Source organism: Salvia hispanica, chromosome 4 (genome assembly GCF_029641045.1).
Source record: "Salvia hispanica isolate PSC_SH4W2 chromosome 4, Shi_PSC_v1, whole genome shotgun sequence".
Taxonomy (NCBI): Eukaryota; Viridiplantae; Streptophyta; class Magnoliopsida; order Lamiales; family Lamiaceae; genus Salvia; species Salvia hispanica.
In genome coordinates this window covers 45,086,664-45,110,142 of record NC_142695.1, presented here as the reverse complement: position 1 = coordinate 45,110,142, position 23,479 = coordinate 45,086,664, and the positions used below count along the sequence as shown (strand labels likewise).

At 34.8% G+C, this 23,479-nt stretch overlaps 2 protein-coding genes and 1 pseudogene across 3 annotated transcripts; 1 reads left to right on the top strand and 2 right to left on the bottom strand.

Moving 5' to 3' along the window:
• The first annotated feature begins 2,471 nt into the window (after window positions 1-2,471).
• On the top strand, window positions 2,472-3,880 carry LOC148929271 (uncharacterized). Its single transcript, XM_089069510.1, has 2 exons — window positions 2,472-2,559; window positions 3,385-3,880. Exons 1-2 carry the CDS (start codon window positions 2,552-2,554, stop codon window positions 3,734-3,736), a joined length of 360 nt encoding a protein of 119 aa, XP_088925636.1. The 5' UTR covers window positions 2,472-2,551; the 3' UTR covers window positions 3,737-3,880.
• Window positions 3,881-4,027: 147 nt separating this feature from the next.
• Window positions 4,028-7,328, bottom strand: LOC125193095 (uncharacterized; annotated as a pseudogene). The gene is made up of 3 exons (XR_016137504.1): window positions 6,283-7,328; window positions 4,526-5,498; window positions 4,028-4,432 (listed from the first exon to the last, which is right to left on the bottom strand). The product of XR_016137504.1 is annotated as an uncharacterized LOC125193095 (transcript).
• A 126-nt stretch (window positions 7,329-7,454) lies between these two features.
• On the bottom strand, window positions 7,455-13,504 carry PHO2 (phosphate 2). Its single transcript, XM_048090757.2, has 9 exons — window positions 13,060-13,504; window positions 11,310-12,029; window positions 9,619-11,057; window positions 9,374-9,505; window positions 8,901-9,302; window positions 8,753-8,816; window positions 8,462-8,601; window positions 8,068-8,379; window positions 7,455-7,954 (listed from the first exon to the last, which is right to left on the bottom strand). The coding sequence occupies exons 3-9, from the start codon at window positions 11,044-11,046 to the stop codon at window positions 7,709-7,711; spliced, it is 2,724 nt and encodes a 907-aa protein (XP_047946714.2). The 5' UTR covers window positions 11,047-11,057; window positions 11,310-12,029; window positions 13,060-13,504; the 3' UTR covers window positions 7,455-7,708.
• Window positions 13,505-23,479: the final 9,975 nt, after the last annotated feature.

Here is a 23,479-nt window from a genome sequence, read left to right as displayed (position 1 = left end):
ATGGTTTGCTTTTGTTGTGGGATGGATTAGATGATCATCATAATACTCTTTTCATAGTCAATCCAATTACTTGTGAATATGTTGAGCTTCCTCCTCAGCCAAAGAAGTGCCTATTTGGGTTTGGAGTAAGCAAATTAAGCGGTCAATATAAGATTTTATGTGTCGATGAATCTAGGTCTTCTTACCTATATACGTTAGGAGGAGTCTTGTGGAGAAGTATCAAAGCAACAACAACTAGATTGCCTGACAAATCAGGCTTGTCTGAAAACTTCCAAACTCGACTTTGGCTTGATTATATTTTATTTTTTAATGGAAATCTTCACTGGTTTGCAACTGATTCCGAGGGTAATTTTGTGATTTGTTGCTTTGATCTTGAAACCGAGGTCTTTACCAGTTTTTCCCCTCCCCCTCGCCAACATGGATATTCCATTAATACATATGGTGCACAACGACTATGTGTTTTGAATGATCAGCTATGGTCGTACGATAAAACAAATCATGGAGAGCATATTGATATTTGGAAGATGAACAACTATCAAGATTCGAATTCTTGGATGAGAGAATATACCATTGCCAAAATACCAGTTGTTGATCGACCAGGATTATCACATATTATTCTCCCACTCAAAGTTTTCGTCAATGGTGACTTGTTGTTCGCTATTAAGGATCAACTGCTTATCTACTCCAAAGTCACTGAAGTTATGGTCCCATATACCCCTCTTCAGCGATCTCACTATAAGAGTTTGCATAGCACATTTCATTATACCCCAAATTTTCTTTCGCTCAAAACTATGGGAATTAGCAATGTTCAGTCATTAATTATTTATTAGGAAGAACATAAAATTTTGAACGTTTAGTAATTTTATAGTACTATATTTTTGTGGGTTTGGTAAATTTATTTTAAATATTTTTGTAGTACATACTCCCTATTTTTCGCTCACAATGTGAACATATAATTTTTTACATTTAGTAACTTATTTACTTTTGCAGGTTCGGCAAACTTACGAATATAATAACATCTTCCTCAATATTTTCGATAGCATGTAAGAAATTGAAGAAAACGTGAATATTAGATACTGATATTCTTTATAGCAGATTAGTTTGACAGATCTGTCAAAGTTAATATAAGGAGTAAAATTCATTGATTGATAACAAAATGGTTTGTGAAGTTTAGAAGTTATATGTAAGATTTCATGTTATGACCACATTTAGTCATTTGTTCGAATTTCGGTCATGTGTATACATAACATGAAAAATAAGGGTGTGCCATAGAATGAGATCTCGTGTTTTTAATTGTATATATGGAGTAAGTGCATTCACAATAGTGCGCTGATCGGCGGCCCGATCGCGATCAGCGCCACGCAAGTCCTATTAGAGCGGTGCATGATAAGAAAAGACGCTGATAGTCTTTCACCTAATAAAATACTAAAATGTATTACAATTGCATAGCCTATTACAATTGCATACTAAAATAGCAGTATTTCATATCGACATACCAAAAGCTGCACTAGCTAATTGCACGTATCTATTGTAACGGATTCCATCTTGGGAGATTCGTGGAGTGGCACAAATAAGATAAAAGTCCAAAATTGGTCCCTTACATGCCTTAAAAAAAAACTTTTTAGTCATGTACAATAAGTTTGTCATCTTTTGTTTCCAAATAAATATATTTTGGTCCAAAGTTAACAATTTTGTTAAAAACTTAATGATCACACATGGTTTGACCAAATAAGTGACTTAATTTTGAATCTAATTAAACTAATTAACCATATTATGTATCATTATGTTAACCAGATCAATATATTTAGATTCAAAATTAAGTCACAAATTTGATCAAAATATGTTTCACTATTAAATTTTTTAACGGAATAATTAACCTTGGAACAAATCAGATTGTTTGGGACTAAAAATTAACAAATTTAATGTAAAGGACTAAAGAGTTTTTTAGGACAAATATAAAGGACCAATGGTGGACTTTAGCAGTACTACTATTAAAGAGTGTATAGTTGCCAAATGAAAGCCAAAGTCAAGCCAAAGTCAAGCCAATAACACCCCATGCACCGTAAAATTACAAGACTTAATCAATTAAATCATATACCGAATATAATCTATATATAAGATTGTATTGAATGAAGAAATTAAAATCCGAACTGCAAATGAATTTATTTTTAGATCGTTTTACGGACTTCATTATTAGATTGTTTTACTTCAATTGCAGAAAGAAAGAGTGAACAAAGATGATTTTAAAATAAATTGTATTTTAGTTTAGTGGTTATTTAATTTACCAGCCAAGGATGGTGAAAGCAAAGAGCTTGAATCCCATTCCGGAGCACAAAGTGTGATTGATTAGTTGAGATGAGATGAGATTAAGAGTTAAGAGGCTTGCAATTAAGAGCCAGCTGGCGGTTTCCCTCCAATTTTTAAAACTATATAATGTGTTCAAACCTCTTCTCCAATTAAGCTCTGCACACAAAAGTTAAGCTCTGCACACGATTGAAGAGAAAAACCAAATCATCACACCAAATCCAAATCATCACACCAAATCATCACCATGACCGGGTGAGTTTTTAGATGCAGAGCTTCTATTGCATTCGTTTACATGAATACTCCAATTTAATGTTGAATTTGGGTGAAATTTTAGATGCAGAGCTTCTATTGCTTCGTTTACATGAATACTCCAATTTAATGTTGAATTTGGGTGAAATTTTAGATGCAGAGCTTCTATTGCTTCGTTTACATGAATACTCCAATTTAATGTTGAATTTGGGTGATTTTTAGATGCAGAGCTTCTATTGCTTCGTTTACATGAATACTCCAATTTAATGTTGAATTTGAGTGATTTTTTAGATTCAGAGCTTCTATTGCTTCGTTTACATGAATACTCCAATTTAATGTTGAATTTGGGTGATTTTTTAGATACAGAGCTTCTATTGCTTCGTTTACGTGAATACTTCAATTTAATGTTGAATTTCTATTGGTACTCTGATCGACGCGGTGAATCTTAATTTTAGATTGGAAGCGGTTCTATTAGCATTTTTCGTTTTAGATTATATAACTCCAATTATGATTTGCGTGAATCTGAGGTTCTATTAGTGCGGTAGCTTTAACTAACTCGGAAGTTAAATTCATTAGGAGGTTCTAATCGATCGCGTTTACGTTTACGTGAATCTTATAAATTATGATCGGTTTAATTACAGTCGATGTTAATACGCGAATCTTATAAATTTGATATGTTTAGTTACACTCGATGTTAATACGTGAATCTTATAGATTATGACCTGTTTAATTACAGTCGATGTTAATGTGATTAGGAGGCTCTGAATTACTTGTTGAATAGCAGGAGAGAGATTCGCTTATTTCTGAATTATGTGAATTAACATGCAGGAAAGAAGACACTGTCGCGCCGCCTGCTTTGGTGCCTCCGGAAGCTGCACCGCCTGCTTTGGTGCCTCCGGAAGATGCGCCGCCTGCTTTGGTGCCACCAGCCGCCATGGTGCCATCGGCTGCCCTGGTGCCACTGGCTGCACTGGCTGCACCGGCTGCACCAGCTGCACCGGCGTACGAGACCACTCTCCTACCGCCGCTGCCGGGCTCGGGAGCCGGACTATCAATCGTGTGCTGTATCCAATCCAATTGGTGCTGTCCGAGGTTGCCGAAGGGGCGTTCTCCAGTGATGAACTGTATAAAGTGCATGGGTCACAGGAGATGTGGAATGCCTTCACTCAACTATGCTTGAACAAGCTGGATACTGAGGACCTCCTTGTCATCCGCAAGGAAGCAGATGGGGTCTTTTCTTGTAGGTAAGTGCTATCCAATTCGAAATGAATAATCCCAATTCGATTTTTTTGCTTACATAATGTTTTGCTATGGAAACTTGTGCTTCACATAATGTTTTGCATCATGGTGACACGTTTGGTCATTTGTTAAGTTTGTTGATCTTGATGACATTTGTCAATTTATCCAAATGCATCATTACTTCATCCTAAATGCATCTTAATTACGCATGTGTTTTAAATCTTTAGCAATATTTAAATCATAAAAGCCACCTTGTATTTTTTTTAAAAAAATTATACCATACATGAGGCTATTGTTCTCTTCCTCATGTTTATCTCGGTCGCGCTGGCAGTCTCTCATGAGAACGTCTACTTTTTTTCCTTTTTTTCCATAAGGCTATCTAGGATCTACTTTTTTTCTTTTTCTCCATCAGGCTCTGTGGATTAACAGTTGAAATACGCTTCGCGAATTCTTCTGCGACAGCCATATTGGCTGATGGGGCTTCCGCCATCGAAGATTGAATAGAGCTGAGTAATCAATTGGGACAAAATGTCACATCTTCTTTTCCTTGTGTGCATCCTCATCCTCGTCCGCTTTCCTGACCATGAGAGCCCGAATCCCAACTTTTTAGTTGGCACATTGCTATTTTGCCGAACATCTGAAGCAGAATTAGATAAAAGTATATGTGAGTCTAAAGGTGGAGAGCCCCATACTGAAATACGATCATGAGTTAAGCCAGAAGAATAAGTACCTTCATAAGTCTTGGGACTTGGTTTGAGCTCAAAGGTCTGATCAACCTTACCCTGCTTTTCAGCATTGGTCTCATTTAGTAAGATAGCTTTCTAAAATCCATTAGCCGGTGGAACACTTTCTGATTTTAGAACCTCCTGTTCTTCTTCAGCTCTTATTTTTAGCTTCTTCAATTTCTTCCTCTTCCTTCTCTCTCTTCATCACTTACCTTGTATTTCCTCTTCTTTCCATATCCATCATCACCATCACGTTCTTGGTCCACAACTTCCCATTTCCTTTCATGACCCCTATCTTTCGCTCTTTCTCGCTCTCTCTTCTGCCAATGCTCCTTTTTTCATGCAGTTTATACCTCCCTTCATCTTTGTGACTCCTATTTTCTCTATCTTCCTCCCTCTTTGCTCGGTCATGTTCCAACCCTCTCTCATATCTTTCAAGTTCTCTCTCTCTTTCTCATCTTGGATCACGGTCTCTATCCCTGTTCCTGTCATACCTTCTACTCCTATCGGGAGAACCTGTTCCAGCTCTATCAGGTTCACTAGATGGTACACTCTCAGCTGTTTTATCATCCTCTTTTTCTCTTTTGTTTTAAGCATTGCATCAGTGTCCGGGGCAACTAATGTGTCATGGAAATAAAAGTCAGAGTTAGACTATCAGGTAGGTTTAACATAGTTACGTACCGTTTGTGGGTGTGGAGGAGGAAGTGGTTTGTTCTTAAGCCGTTCGTCTAATATACTCAGAAACATCACGATCTGCATCCCTGTCTTCATCAGTTACAGACTTACAGGGCCAAAACTGCCAGCCTCTGGATTTTCCTTATTCATCTCACTGTTATCCTTATTGTGTTCATCTGATGAAGGCTTTAGAGACTCTTCAGTTGACTTAACAGCTTTGTCAGTATCCGAGCTTGACTCTCTTGGTTCCTCTTTGTCAGAAACGCTCAAGATATATTTCCGAGTTGTTTGATTAACATGTAGCTGGGAGGGATAGAAGACGCACACATGTATGAGTAACTAGTTAAAAATATGTAGCACATGAACTAAAAACAAGAAAATGTCGACAAGTCATACAAGATTTGTAATGTCAGGAGAGAAATTTGTGGCATGAGGCAGCATGTAAATGGTGAAGGCTAGCACGACAAAGTTGAAGAAAAATATAAACAGAAAAATGCTTTAATAGAAACCAACAACTCTTAGCTTATTAAGTAGTCGCAATGACCGAAGAACTCCTTCAGCCGACTCAAATTCACAAAATCCAAAACCTTTCCAATTCTCATTCGACATTGTGATACCTTGAATGAGAGGCATAGCTGCACTCGATTAATATTCCGTAAAAGGGCTAAACAGTCTTATCACTACCATAACAGCGTATTCAGTGAGAAGCAAAACCAGAACCATTTTCAGATTGGAGGGGAAAAATCAAAAGAAATCAACAAAAAAGTGTTCAAGTGTGAGGGAATGAAGCTGTGGAGAAAACATCCTGTCATCTGGCTAACACGTTCCCCTCCATACCCAATATGCCTTTATGTTTTTTCTGTTAACAGATTATAAAATACTTATAAAGCATAGTAGCAGCACACTTATTGGCCTGGCCCATGAAATCAAATCAATAGGGAGCTTCAAAATGATCATGGTAGATGATTCAGCTAATAGCCCAATTTTATTACAGTACAAATTAAAGGCAGATCATCCAAATTAAGACAGACACACACAACTGATATATCCAAAAACAGGTTCAATCGGAAATAGAGAGAAAACCCACCGGAGGCATGGCACCTTGGTGAAGAGGCTGAGGCATACCAGTGTAGCCATTCGACATAGGCTGGCGCAGGAGCCGGTACAGGACATGTGAATGTGCAGGGTAGCAAGGCGGTAGGGTTTGGATTGATAGGTTGGTCGGAGAAATTTTTTTGCACTAATTTGTGACAAATTGGTGTGTTTGTTTCGAAATAGGATTTTATAATTTAGGGAAGATATCATGTTATAATCATATGGACCTTAAAATACATTAATTGTCACATTTTTGTCAAAAATAACATCATTTTGTAGTCATATAGTACTCCCTCCGTCCGCAATTAGGAGTCTAAAGAAATGTTAAGAAAAGTTGATAGAAAAAAATTAGGAAAATAAAAGTCTCACTTGTATACAACTTCAATAACTATTATTATTACTACTACTATTACTATTACATTGATATTAATATTACTATTATTATTGGATTATCAATTATTATTGTTACTTTTATTTTTATTAATGTTAATATTGCAACATAACTAAACACCCACCAAAGGTATAGTATATGAATGATTTGTTGCATTTTTCAAATAAATATAAAGAATTGATTTTTTTAAAAAAATTAATAGATAATGGGTGAGAATATCTACACACAAAATAATAATAATAATAATAATAATAATAATAATAATAATAATAATAATAATAATAAGTACTCCCTACGTGCCACAAAAGATGTCACACTTGTGAAACAACACAAGATTTTAGGAAGTTTTGTTTTGTTAGTTAAGTGGAGAGAGAAATATATATTTATATTAATGTGAAAGATAACTTTTTTAAAAATGGAAATGTGACATCTTTAGTGGGATAAACTAAAAAATAAAGTTAAATATCTTTTATGGGACGGAGGGAGTATAAAATTTGAATGTAACCGCTATCATGGCAAAGACTAAGTCTCTTAATCATTACCATTGTTTTAAATATTCTTAGAATAGATGATAAATTCCTAGAATTAACTAATAACTACTAACCATATATCATCTTTATCTTTAAAATGCAAAATGTATGTGATTTTGTGCAGATGTTGAATGCTAATGCAAGTGGCTACACGATCATCCAGCTTCATAGCCGCGACAGCCTATTTCCTCGTCCTTCTCTCCTCACTCGGCACTCCACAACATCCACTCTAAGAACATGGAGTTTCATTTTAGCTAAATATTCATTCAATTTCATAATTTTCACAAATCACAATGGATCCATACGTAGCAGTACATTACAAGCCCCTTTTTATATTACAATCAGCGAAACTTATGTCTCAGTTTCTGTAGTCTGTGTAATGTAGAATGAACTTATTCAACCCCACTTATACATATTCATTTACATTACATAGCACACACAATCATATACCAACAATAGTAACATACCATAATTTCAAGGTATAGGTAGATAGATTATCATGGAACCTGGTCCAAGAAATCAGAGGTGTCGATGCCCTTGTCAGAGAAGGTCTCGACGAGCCTGGAGTAGAGCTTCGCGAGCAATATCTTGAAGCCTGTTGAGCTTCCTCTCTGAACCTCCTCATCACCTTTTCCACACTCAAATGGGTTCCCTATCAGAGCACCTCGCATGTATGCCTTGCAGGCCAGTAAAATATTCTTGCACCGGCTTCTAAAGTGCTCGTCCACAAGCGCTTCAAAATGCTGTTCATTTTTCAGATAAAACGAGAGTTAACTTCGAAAATGATACAAATCTGACCCCTGCATCTATGAAAACTTGTTTTATGTCAATCTCGCCTTCGTTAAATGGTTTTTACCTTTGGAGGCCTGCGTAGTAGGAACATCATCGACCTGCAGCTGACGAGAAATGCATTCTCGTTGTAGCTGAATGAGTTCTTCTCACCCTCGGCTTTCCCCACCTGCGAGTCGTATCCAGCCTCGTTGAAATAAGGCTTTGCATTGAGGACAAGGGCCTGGAGAGAGAGCAAGAGCTGAAGGATAGTTGAGGATGCTGGATTCCAAACTTCACTCTTGGATCCCGTCCATGTATTCAGGAGGCTGAGGCAGACCTTTCCCGATTCATACAGGTTGGGATTGATGCGAAGTCCACCAGAATTGTAGTAAACCATCTGCACAATCTTGTGCTTATAAGCATCACATAATATTTCATTGGTGACTAGTTTAAAATAATTATTGGAGAGCCCTACATACCGGTGGCACATTAGGATATTCTGGGGGAAGATAGATGTCGAAAAAGAACAATCCATCGTGATATGGGGTCCCATCAGAGCCTACAATTGCAGCTCGGAGCAACTGCATTCGTTCCTCATAGACACGCACATAGATCGTTTCTGTTCACATTTTTTTCAAATTTTCGTTTATTCAAATATGAAAAAACAATTCAAAAACTAACATTGCTGCTCCTTTACTATTAGAAACTGAATGGAACGGCTCTAATACCGAATACAAGAGATATAGATCACGGCGAGGTAAAATTCTCACCAGGAATGTCTTTCTCAAGAATGCTCCATTCTTGGTGAACCTTCTTTAACCAGCTTCGTTTCATCTGAAATATATACCAAAACACTGAGGCAGAGAAGGACAAACACGTATTGGTATTATAACATAAAAAAGAGATTCTTATGGTTACCTGAGGAGACTGCAGGTTCATCCCAGACTCGTTGGCAAAGTGGTGGTCTGAGCAATCATTAACCATGTCAAACCGCCTAAACAACCCCAAACGCTCGCTGCCAGAGGGCAAAGTGATATCATCGTTAGCTCGTGTGGTCTGCAGTGAAGTCATCTTTTCAGGCGTTTCCATATCATCTTCAGCTGGAAATTGGGCATCGAGGTTCAACCTGCAAAGTTCGAGTGCTTCCTCCTCGTGTGGAGCGTCGCCAACTTCTGATGTGCATCTATATCCACTATACAGAGACGTACCCAGAGTCCCGAGTAGGCTTGACGTCACACGTGTCAGAGCCCCCAGCACAACTTGAGAAATAGAATGTGAGCCATGGTCTTTTGCAGTGTCATCGTCGAGACCAAATACATTCTGCATAATTTTCCGTTTAGTCAGCACTAGAATGAGACCGTATAGCAGAATGAGACCAAAGGAGGGCATACCTTTGACTTCTGGCCTGAAATTTGGTTCTTCAACGGAAGTTCCTCAATCGGAGTTTGAGCAGTTTCGTCACCAAGCACAGAAGCAGCTACGCTTTCACATTTGTCGACTCTATAGATCTCATATGGTGCGACCTATAACAAATTGCGAATATTCAGCAGAAGGAATTTGGAGCAAACAACAGAAAACATCTAACAAGATGGGAATAATCGATAATTACAAACACGATAGCATTAAAGAAGGATACCTCAGTAACAGCACCAGTGCCCCATTGCACTTGTATAGCTTCGTGTTTGAGGCCAACGACAGTCCCAAACTGAGATAGGAACGTCTTGTTGAGATATACTGTCTGATCTACATTGTTTTCCACAGCTCCCAAATCTTCTCCTTCTCCCGTGTGCACATTTGGTATTGTCAGGTCCGGAGAATCTCTGTTTGAGAGATCAAGAATGCCCTTCTCGGCACTAAAAACTACCTCACCCAAGCTGTAGCAATAGTCGGGGTGTTCGACCAACTCATAAGCACTCACGACCTCCTCTGTTTGTTCTTCCTTGGAGCCGATCCGATCCGGAGAGGACTTGCACCAACTCACTTTCACAGTTCGTTCCTTTGGATCCACACTTCTAACGACTCCCCATCTCTGGGGCCTGGTAACTTGAGAGTCATCATCCACTGTTCCCTTCTCCAACACAAATACGTCAGGCCAAAAGTCATGAGCGTCAACAATATTCACAGGGTAGAGCAGACACGAGTCCAAACCGAGCGATTGGCTCCCGTTCTGCCAAAGCACATCGACTTTAGTCTTCGTCTTCACGATAACAGCGATGTTCTGGAAATTAGCTCTCGTGTCCCCTTTACCAACAAACATTTCCGATGGTTTTGAACCTTTGAGCAGCCCCGATGCATAAGAATACGGCAGGCTCTGCTCGACCGGAAGAACGCACCAATCACCGAGCTGCCAATTCGTCTGACCACAAGGCAGCACGGATAAGTTCTTCACATCCTGCAAACATGGTGGAGTAGGTCCCTTCTCATCACTTGAAACGGCACAACAGAGCCAATCAACATACACGAGCCCGGCATCCACATCACAGATGGTGCCTTGCTCGTATTTGTTCTTTCTAATATCACACAGCCAGCGAGTGGATCTTGGAACAGATGACTCAACCTGAACTCTTTGACCAGGATAAAATGGATACGGCAGATCTTCACTGAAATCTTGAGATAGAGCAACGATCCTCTCAGGACCCTCGGCGTTCAGCTGACACTTTGTACCATCGTCAAACAGGATGGAAACACGATCGACAACCTTGTCCACTTTCCCAAGCCACGGACCGTATATCACACAGTCCCCAACAGAAACCGACTGTATCTTCTGAAGATGCCTCGAATCAACGTTTTGTGTTTTAGTACCAAACATATTTTCCAAATCCACAATCATGTCCACATTGACAACCTTTCCCATTTGTCCTAATGGATCTGAAACCAAGCAAACTACGTCCCCATTCAAGAACCCTCTCTCGAACATGAGAAGATCGTCTATCTTTTGGATCGATTCTTCAAGCGATGAGAAAATGTTGCAGGCTTGTGGACCATACAGAAACTCAATGTCCTCCTGATCCTCCGAACTGCTGCTCTCACTGAAGCTGTCGAAATCGCTACGTAGCGAATCCATTATGCCAACTCCTGGAGCAACAAATACTTGAGTTAACTATCAACTAACATAACCGAAAGGCCCTCCTCATGGGAAAAACTTATCTAGCATATTATACACTATAGCTCCAATATCTAACATTATTCTTTTAGCTACGTTACACTACTTGAACTACCTCAGTAAAGCCTCACAAACAATAACAAACCTACACTCCACATTACATAAATTTTATTTATTTGAAGGAAACAAATGATGCAATAAGATAATGTAAAAGATAATCTTACCGATTGAATTACTTTGCAGCTGTATGAGATCTAGCTCCAACCGGTAACCTTTTGCAGACGAAGTGATCTTTAAACAGGGATTAGAAGCCTAGCTCGATAGAAACTAGAATGCCTCTAATTTATGTATATATAGATAAAATTACCTCCGCTAGAGGAGATAATATGCCAAAGGAGATTTGCCCAATGAAGGGAGGTTTATGGTGGGATAAAAGGAGTGGAAACACTCCAAATGCCAAAGGAGATTTGCCCCTATAATATAGGGATAGATGGAGTTCTAAGACTCCGGAATGCCAAAGAAGATTTGCCCTAAGAGTGGATGAAAAGTTTCACCAGCAAATTTAGTGGGTTGAAATTTGTGGAAGGATTGAAGAGCGCACTCGGTAACGAATTCCAAATCACTTGTCTTGAGACTAAGCGAGAATTTTTACCGGCATTAAGGATGGTGATCAAATTTAACACACTCCTCCACAAGATCACTTATATTGCCAAGTAGAGATTGCCAAACCAAATAAGATCCACCCCCTTCCAATTCGCCCAGTTATAGCATCACTTGATGCCAAATGACGTGGAAGAATGATCCAACTAAACTAGGAGATAGTCCTTGCTTGAAATCTTGATGTCCACGCCCAATATTTCTTTTGGTTTTCAACTTGGGCCGAGGATAACTATGACTACGAAAGACAAGGAAGGCTTGCCTCTTAATCAGTATCACCAAGAAACCTGCAGAAATTCAACCCATTTCAATTAGATAAAAAAAACAAAGCAATATACATATACACAATATATGTATACTACATAAAACATTCTTCTCATATTAACATTTATCAAGTACACTTTCTTTCAAGTTTAGTATGATCTACGAATCAATATAAAGACAATAAAGAACAACACAAAAAAGGTTAAGTAAACAAAATATGACGAAATGTTATTTTTCTAGCATCACAAGATGCTAACAAACAACAGCAATTAGCATCATAAGCTAAGAGTAAGGAAAAGGCATAAGTATATCATATGAGATATTCCAAAAGTTAGGTTTCCAAAAATATTTCAATCATTTTCTTTTTACATTTACATTTTCCTACCAGCATTGGTAGCCACAAAAGGGTTTATGATCTGAAATACCACTGTAATTGATCAACTGTTGCATTGCTAAAGTTCATTTAATCTCATCTGAAATACCACTGTATTTGATACTAACAGAAAATTTTAAACAACAAAAGTTCAAATACAACCAGATTGTCAACATTGACAGGTCAAGCAAGCAACATGAAAGAGAAAAGCCCCAATATGAATAAACACTTCTAACGTGTATCAGTATCATCAATGATTTCAGCAATGGAAATACCAATTCAATACGATTACGTTATAAGAAATCTTGATTATAAATCATCATCTTTTGCTGGTGTTTTCTTCCACAAGGTGAACTGTTCATACAAACTACAAAGTAAACTTTTTTCTTTATTCCTTTTTGTTTTCCCCCTAAATTCTTTATGAGGTAGGTAAGCACTAAAACTGGAATTTTTATACTACTCGGCTGCAGATTAAAGATCAAATAGTTCAAATTCCATCCTCCAAATCCAACCTCGAGAAGTCATTCTGAAATCACTTAATTTTGAACAAATAAGAAAACAAAAACAAAAAAAATCTAATCTTGAAACATTCTAACTACTCAGCCATAGATAAGAAACATAATAACACAAAAATACAACAAGACTAGAATCTCCAATACACAGACACAAAAAAGGCGTACCTGATGTCAGCTTCCAATCAAGAAACCTCCATCACCATTATTCCCTGATCAACAAAAAGCAAGCCCACAGCTCCAATTTCAAGCAAAGAACTTCTCCTACCTTCTCCACTAATCTTGTCTACTTATTTTGCAAACTGTAACTACGAATTGCTAAACAAGAGAAATGGTGTATAAGGGAATTTAGAGAGGCCAGTAAGACACCCTCCAAATCCCCTCCATCAATCCATTCTTACTTCTAAACATGGAGTAGATTGTCCCTTTTCTCTGGTACACAAAAAGAAAAAAAGGAAAAGGAAATACAAGAAAGAGATTCGTGTTTATTTGTGATGGTTGCTGCTGGCTGTGTTTACTGGATTTATGGAACTGATATATCCGCTTCCGTGAAGCGAATATCCCACTCTATCTCTCTCTCACACAGGCAAGCTCGTACCGCCATTAGTGCTTTCTGAACCACTTTCGCTTAGTTTTTTAATTTTAACTTAACTCCAAATGACCATACTACCCTTTTTTTATTTGTTTCTATTTTTTTTTACTCTATCAATTAAGTATAAAATACAATTACGGTGATTTTATATCAAAATTAATTTGGGCAAATCTTTATAGTACTAAGGTTGCGAGGTTCGTAGTAGTTAAATCACAAAAAAAATTAAAAAAATAAATACTACTACTATTAATTAGTCAAGTTAAGTAGTGAAATAAAGCAATTACTCCTGCAATTTAACCAACTTTTAATGTTTGAATGTAAAATTAACTACCATGTAAGATTAAGACTATCTCTGACCGTACTCCAAAAATGAATTTTGGTATAGAAATTTTCTCCAATCATATACTAAACTCAAACTCATTTTTGGTATTTTTTGTGAAATAACATCAAATATGGTGTTACTGTAAAAAATTTGTGAGACAAAATTCAAAAATAGTATAAATTTTAAATATGGTATAAATGGTTGGAGTAAAACTACATTTTGATGTGACGTACACTTAAATATGCGTTTGAGTTTGACGTAAATGTTCGGAGACGGCATAAAACACTAATAATATATGGGTTAAATGGGAGCTGGAAAAGTAGCATTCGCATAAAGTTTGCACTTAACTAGGAATGTGGTACTACCAAATTTACAACAACTTTACAAGTATAATTTTGAGTGAGAATATTCTTAATAAAAATAATTAAGACGTGTCGCAATACTTTTCAAAAGAATATCCATATTATGATATTATGTCGCCAAGAATTCCCATCAGTTTTGAAAATTGAACATAGTTTTCTCGAATTTTCTTGAATATAATATTTTTAATATTTTGAATTTTATTGAAATGTTATTTTATTTATTTTTTTGAACGAGGCTATTAAATTATGAAAAGGGCAATAAATCGACGTCATTATTTGTCAACAAAAATTAAGATATATTATATCACGAACAAAGTATTCAACTGTGTTCCTTGCAAAAGAAAATATGTAAACAAAAAAAAAGACAAATACTATATATTCCATGGTTGTACGAACCAGATCTATTTGATTCTTTAATTAAATCTATGTTTAGAAATTTAAAATTAGGTACATTATTATTTTCTGGTTCAATAGTATTACAGTAGTACTACTTAATCAGCTTATCTTAATAGTTCTAATGAGCACACAATCCCCCAACTTTCGACAAAACAAAGATTGAAATTATTTATATTAAAGTAAAATCGTAGCATCAATCATCAATTAGATAATGTGTACATAATCAGATATCTTTGCAATTGATTGTAAGGAGTTGAGACTGACTGAACATTGAGCAACCATAATATTTCTTCTTTTAAAAATGGAAACTAACGTGTCTATACAAAAGGTTCAAAAAAGAACAATTTAATAATTCAACAATGACAGCACAATATTATCCTCAATCTAAGTTTTACCAAGGGGACATGAACAATTTTTATTTTACTCTTGCCTGTGGAATTAAACTACTAATTTATTACCTCTGTCCCTGAAAATTTGTCCCTGAAAATTTCGATTCGTCCCACAAAATTTGTCTCATTTTACTTTTTTTCATTTTTGGTAGTGGACCTCATATTCCAATAACTCATTCCTACTCACATTTTATTACTGTATAAAACTAATACATAAAAATAAGACCCACAATCCACTAACTTTTTCAACTCACTTTCTATTACATTTCTAAAAATCCGTGCCGAGTTAAAGTGGACAAATTTTGGAGGACGGAGGTAGTATCAAACACCAACTAAAACGGCAATACATTGAAGGTGACATATGACGTCATATACTAAATTTTAAAAAATTGCAGTTGTTAAATTAAGATTTATATTAAAAAAAAAAAAATGAGATCGGTGGAAGAAAACGAGAAATGAAATTTAAAAGAGTAAAATAAATGAAATTATTTAATTTTTTATAAGAGTGAACTACCTCAAAAGTCCTAACGTTTCCATTTGTGACACTGCAGGTCCCTAAGAAAAAAAATATCTCTGAAAGATCCTAACATTAAATATAATCACGTATCATATTTTTTTGGACCAAAATACCCTCAGGGCCTGAAAGGGCATTTTTGTCTCTCCATTATATTGTTGACATGTGATTTCTGCCACATTTTTGTCAGAAACTTCTTATGCAATTTTCTAATAAATTCTAGTTTTTATATGTGATTAAAATTTTATTATTATTTACACTTTCTAATTTTTCAATAATATGCATATTTATCATTATCTGCATTAATTGATATGAAAATAATAAAATGAGACCCTTTCTTCCTTATAAAGCTTATTTTCAGGTATTTTTCGATGTTTTCTATTTCCTCTAATTTTTATTTGTTTTTTAGTTTTTTACCTTTATTTATCGATCGTTTTTATTTATTATGATAGTACCCCAATTTTGCAGTATTAATTTACATTGTCTTAATTTCAGATACTATTATTAATAAAAAAATCTACAAGGATTAAATAGCTAATGTCACGTGCTTGAATATTCAATCTATAAAGATTGAATATTCATATGATGTTAAAAATTTCAGTTTGAACTAAATTAAAATTCTTAATAAAATATTAATAAATATAAAATCGTCTTAAAGTTAGGCTTACATTAACAAATTAGTTTGATAATATATAATGAACAAATATTTTAAATGTACGTGTTTCAAGAAAATAATATTGTATCATTTCATTAAATATGAAATATTTTTATTCTATGTATTATTGATTTAGATTTTATTTCATAAATAACTTTACTTTTCCATATTTTTGTTGTTTCTCAATGAATTTCCTATATGATATAACTAGTATATTGTTACCACTAACTAGAAATAGAGGAATATAAGATTATTTTTTTTTACAAATGTTGATAAAACTTTAATCACTTACGAAGTAACAGAACTTATTAGGATATCACATAAAAAGTTGCTGACATAAATGTGACAAAATTCTTTATGTCAGCGAATTTAGGAATTGCCAAAAATACCCTTCAAGGCATTTGGGTATTTTGGTTCAAAAATTGGCTACAAGAACAAGATTCGTGATTATGTTTAAGGTTAGAGACTTTCGGAGATATTTTTATTTCTTGGAGACCTGCAGTGTCACAACTGGTAACGTTAGGGACTTTTGAGGTAGTTCACTCTTTATATAATAACAACGTCATTTCGCTGCCTATAATGTGACATTTTATTTGATGTCATATAATGATACTTAAGTAATTCATGAAGACATATTAATCTGAGTTTTGATTAGTTGTAAAATCAGAATAATTCGATAATTTACAAGCGGATTTCAAATCTCGTATGTAAAATCAAATTTTGGCGAATGTTTAAGAATTTTCGAACAAATACCTCCCATAAGTTAAATTATAATTAGACTATACGTACTGTAAAATGGATCACTTATTACTTTAATTAATCTCTTCATTACCAATTTAGTCATTAGTTTAGCTTTAAATTTGTTGTACTACTTTCTGTATCAAGGATAAAACGAGTATTTAATAATGTATCAACATGCTAATTAATATAGTAATATTATGGAGTAAAAAATAACTATATCTTGGTCAACTTCTTGCACAAAAAGTAAGATACATCTGTACATTTGTTACATTTCAATCTAGTTACTAAACGAGACTTAAATGTAATGGAAATTAATGGTGTCAATGCAAAAAGTGGATGAGATAGGAATAGCATGCAAACCACGGCACCAAATGAAGAAGTGCTCGAGCTCTACAAGTTGAAGTGTGAATTTTCTTGACCCGACCCTAACATACATGCCATACGGAGATTTTGAGTAAGATCGGTCAGCCCAAAAATTCTCAAGACTAAATAATTAACCATAATCCAATCAGATCGAAAGTCGAGCTAGCAGGGCTCGAGTTAGATTTGATATTCACCAACATGGTTGTTTATTGTATTTCTTTAGAACTTCATATATAATTGAAATTACGTAATTGATTAATTATAATATACATATATCTAAATGAGATCTTGTATTGATTATTGGATCGAGAAAGAAAGAATTGACAGGCTGTAATTTTTTATAAGTTGACATTTTTTTAATAGCAAGAAAAATGTTTCTTTTTATCATTTTTCCTAGAAATAAAGAGAGTTGACATGGGGGCTGTAAAATTTTAAAAGAGTTGACATTTTTTTTTGGTAATAGCAAGAAAAAATATTTTTTTATTATTTGTGTCAAACTCAGGGATGTCTGTGTAGCCTAAAACTCTGGACTGATCTGAATAGCTTGCTAAATAAAAAGATTGAGATTGAAATTTCTAGCCCGATAAATTCTCATGTCTTGTTAGATAACTGGTTTAACACATCAATAATAATTTTGCTAAAACAAAAAATTACACAAAATAAAATAAAATAAACCTTATAATTTATAGTAGTATTTAATAGATACACTATGCATTAGGTTTTTATTAAGAATATAATATAATCGTAGTGATAGATAAACGAATAAATTCACAAAAGAAAATTTCTGAATTCAAAACAAACTTTAAAATTTATCGATATATTTTATTTTAATTTTATAATTCGTAAACTAATTTTTTAACTTCGCAAATATTCACCATAACCTTTTCTTATATGTTTAATCATTCAACAATAAAGTTTTATAAAACATTGATCTTATGCAATGTCATATAATGCATTTATAAAAATTTTGTATGTTATAGTATATTATAAATTTACCATCCTTAGGAATAAATAATAAACATATTATTATTGATATTGTATTTAGTTTTTAATCTGATTAGCCTGTTGGGCTAGTATGAAACTCAGACGTTTAGAATTAGTGTTGAAAAATTCGAATCAAATAAATTTTCAATTCGACTATCCATCACCCAATTAGCTTGTAACCCAAGTAGAGTTGACTCCAAACCCGATAGATTGATGCAATTGACATCCCTAGACCCTTAAAAAAAACCCTAGTCACACTCTCTTTCCCGGCCCTGTAATTATAATAAGCCACTTAAAAGATGCGCGTAACAAATTTGACGCCTTTATGTTATTCAAAATAGCAAAATCTAACACAACCCCCCACTAAGCCTCTTCCAAAAGTCATCAGCCCTTTCGGTTGGAGAAATGGATTACGAACAATGTGCTAATGTTTTCTTGTAAATTTTATTAAAGACAACAAAACCAATTTATATTAACAAAAAGTGTGAATATAGATGATTCCTTGGAATATTCCAGTATAGTTATTGTTATTTAGGAAGAAAGAGGGGGAATAAAATTTGGTGTTTGAGTTGTCAATAGAATGAGAGGAAGATGAAGAAAGCAAAGGCAAAATTAAAGACATTGTTTGGTTAAATCTTTTAAAGGTGATTCTAACAGCACTATCTTTGTTGGAAACACACTACCAATTAGAAGTGCGACTTCTAATTAAACATTCTGAAAACGACTTTCTCCTAACTATCCATTTTCTAATTCATATATACCTCTCTCTCTCTCACTCTATTATATAATTGTTCAATTTTCATTGTCAATTTGTCATGTTCCTCGTATAGGTGGATTACAAAGGATCCAACACTACCCTTTTTTTTTCTTTTCTTTTTTTGTGATTAATTGTTTATTGCCGCTCTTAGTGAGTTTAGGGGACCATCACAAACAGGGAATTAGATATTGTAAAGATTTTTTTTCATTTCAGATAAAGAGAGAGAATCAATCTTTCTCACAAGAGATATCAATTTCATAATTCCAATTAAGGATTGTTATTGTATAAAGAGCCTTTGTGTTTTTAGTTATGGGATGATGAGATGTATGTAGAATCCTACCTTGGCGTTTAAATTACAAAAAATTGTGGTTCATTGAGTAATGTGTTGAAATTTATTAAATAGAGTTGTTTTATAACTCCCTCCGTCCCAAGATACGTGACTCACATTCCTTTTTGGGACGTTCCAAGATAAATGAGTCATTTCTTTTTTTGGTATTCTCTCTTACTTGTTCACTCTACTTTATTAATTCTCTTACTTTATTCACTTTCCATTTTACTAACAAAACTCTATTTCCTTGAATCCCGTGTCGAAAAGTTTGTGCTCACTTATCCTGGGACGGAGGAAGTACTGCACTTGATTTGAAAACGAATAAACACAATTTGTGGACATAGTTGTTTGATTCAACTAAAGTCAATTCAGGTAATTAAGTTATTGGGTAAATTTGAGGTGAATAAGGAGTTAGAATGTGAGTTACTAGTATTTTGAGTTGACAAATTTGTGACTGGCTGGTTTAGGTCCACTTAACTATGACCTAGTAAGCTAGGTCAATTAAGGGTTTACCTAGATTTAGCATGCATATATAGGATTGTGATCAATTGAGATTATTTAGGCTAATTGAGAAATGAGATGCAATAACAGCCACTCATTTTTATTAAATGAGTGGTCCAGATTTTGCCACACAATAAATATTTTTAGATTAATTTATTATGAAAGGGTATAATAGTAAATTCAATGAAAACAAATGAAAACAAACATCTTCGCCGCTTCCGTTCTTCAATTCTTCTCCCACCAAATTCTGGCGCATCCGATCTGATGCACCTCTCTAGCGACGACGAATTCGAGCTCCTCCGCCGCTGCCTCGCTCCAGAACTCCACCCACCGCGCCGTCCTCCCCTCGCCGCTGTCTAGGCTCCTCCAATTATTCAATACAGCCGATTTCTCGATCTCGATCTCTCTGGATTTGTTAATTGAGATTAGAAGCAACTGAATCCATCTAACTATATCTCAATTTCATGAGCAACAACTGTTCTCAATTTCAGATCTGTCTCAGTGATCTGTCTCACCGAAATCGGCCTCGAGAGGTAACGAATTGAATTCCGACGTCGATTCAAAATGAATCCTCTCCAATTACTTGATGCAGCCGATCCGCAAAGGCTCGGTATCCTAATCGAAGCGCAGTCGAAACGAGAATGATGGAGATTTGGTGAGAAGAAGTCAGAGATCGAAAATTGAGGAGAAGAAATCTGTTTCCACACAGCCGCACATGCTTACCTAGCTTACAGATGCGTGAGAAAGAAAATTGGAGCTGAGAATTTGGAGAGGGCGATTAAAATTGGGGGAAATTAGGATATTCAAGAGTGATGATAGATAGCATCTCATGGTCTTGGTTGACCGCAGCAACGGCTGCTGCATTTTTATTTTGATAAATTATATACACCGAAATTCCTTTTTATTCTCAGAACTTTTATCTCGATATTTAACATTTAAATCAGTGTTGATTATTGATTGATTACGCCTTCTTTTATTTGTTTCGGTTTGTTTATCAGATGAGAGTATTTGGATGTTTTATGTGGGAATATTAGCAACATTTATCTTTACTCTATTAATTTGGATCTGTAATATAATATGGTTGGAAATCGCTAACTTGGTACAGGTTTTGTGGTTGAATTTGTTCCTTTTTGAAGTTGAATGAGATGCTTTGTTTTGATTAGAGCAATGTGGTTTATGAGCATTTCTTCAAATTTAAGGTTAATTATAATGCACTCCAGGTGTTTGGTGATATTCTCCAAATGCAAATTAGTTGCTAAGAGATAGATTCAAGATTTAGCTATCTTCCTTTTTTAATGTCAACTGCATATATAATCTATGTCAACTACATATATAATGTCAACTATGTGTACAATCCATGTCAACTACATATATAATGTATGTCTAACTACATATACAATTCATGTCAACTACACACATATAATGTCAACTACACAAGCCTGTCGGATTCTTTGTCAGCACCGGGACTCAAGGGGGCGGACAAGAGACCACTGCGTAAGCTTCAATTTTACTCTTGTATTAATTTATTATGATAACGTGGCTTGCTTCAATGATGTTGAAACATGAATTGGAAGATAGTTTGTTGGAGATGAATCGAATTGTTTGTGTGATGCTTTGGATTTTTCAGATTGATGTGGAAATGCGTTGCAATTGTTTGTTTTACTTATGTATACTGCGATTTTGAAAATGTTGCCTTGCTCTAACAAATGCAGATTAATGTGGTGTTTGATTCATTAGAATCTTTGTTCACTTGTAGTTACCGAATTATTGGATGGAACATTTGGAATGACTTCTTGTATCTGTGTTTGTGAAATTTTGGAACAATAGTACTCACTAGCATCTGACTGAAAATCGACTTAGATATTCTTCTAATTTTGTTAGAATAGATTTTGTTAGAATAGATTTTGTTGCTTCCACAAACGATGGAAAGTCTGGGATCTTGTAAGACACTATATCTGTAGATGCAGCAGTTTTGAAGTTGCAACTGACTAAATTGATGAAAATGTTTATTTTTTACATGAATTATATAGCTCGTTGACATAATAACGTTTGTTGTTGACATGAATTTTATAGGACGTTGGCATAAATTTTATGAAAAATGTTGTTGACATAAATTATCTGTAAAACATTGTTGTTGACATGAATTATATGTAAAACATTGTTGTTGACATAAATAATATAGGTCGTTGACATGAAAATATTCGTTGTTGACATTAATTATTTGTAAAATGTTGTTGTTGACATAATAGTTGACATAAATAACATTTGCTTTTGACATCGTGGTTCCCATAAATAATATTTGTTGTTGACATCGTAGTTGACATAATGTCTCCGTAGTTGACATCGCGAAAATGACAATTATGCCCCCTAGTTGACATAATGTTTGAGTAGTTGACAGGTGCTATTTTATGGGAAGGTGACATTTAACAAGTTTAAAGCAGCTGTGAGGGAGCGTATAGTGGACTTCGCAGAAAAAGCCCTTGGATCGTTGTCGTATTGTTCTGCAGTCAAATCCGGCTTCAACGACATGAATTATATGTAAAACATTGTTGTTGACATGAATTATATGTAAAACGTTGTTGTTGACATAAATAATATAGGCCGTTGACATGAAAATATTCGTTGTTGACATTAATTATTTGTAAAATGTTGCTGTTGACATAATAGTTGACATAAATAACATTTGCTTTTGATATCGTGGTTCCCATAAATAACATTTGTTGTTGACATCGTAGTTGACATAATGTCTCCGTAGTTGACATCGCGAAAATGACAATTATGCCCCCTAGTTGACATAATGTTTGAGTAGTTGACATTGCGCGAAAATTGTGAATGAGTGGCTGAAAATGCATCTCAATTCTCAATTAAGCTAAAAAATCTCAACCTAACAAAACCCGTTGTTGATATTTGATTTTGCTCTCTATTGACATCTATTGTATGATTTTGTTTTTTTTTAATTTTAAGATTTGTTTTCTGAGTTGTACACTCTTTATACAAGCTGTTGACATTTGGTTATAAGTTGTTGACATTTCAATACAAGTTGCAGTCAGACTTGCCTCCGTGCTACTCGCTGATGAGGGCGTCCAGGCTTGACATTTCAATTACAATTACAATTCATGTTTTTAAGGTTAATTACAATTAAAAATTATGTCAACTATATATACTAGCCATGTCAACAACTAATATAATTATGTCAACTATGGTGCATATCGTGTCAATGGTACATACAAGTCATGTCAACTACGGTACATATCGTGTCTACTACACGTACAAACCATGTCAACTATGTTACATACTATGTCAACTACACGTACAAGCCATGTCAACTGTACATAGAAACCATGTCAACAACAATTATAAGGCATGCCATCTACACATACAAGCCATGTCAACAACAATCAGAGTTGTTTCTTAGTTGTTAACATATACTAAAAGTTATTGGCATTATCTTATTAGTTGTTGATATTTGATTCTGCTCTCTAATGACATCTATCTTATAATTTTCTTTATTAATTATAATATTTGTTTTCTGAGTTGTTGACACTTTATACAAGCTGTTGACATTTGGTTATAGGTTGTTGACATTTCAATACAATTTGTTGAACTGATTAACATTTGATATAACTGCTAAGTTCAAACTTCAGAATCCACAATAATAGTTTTAAAACCCATCCAACTATATAA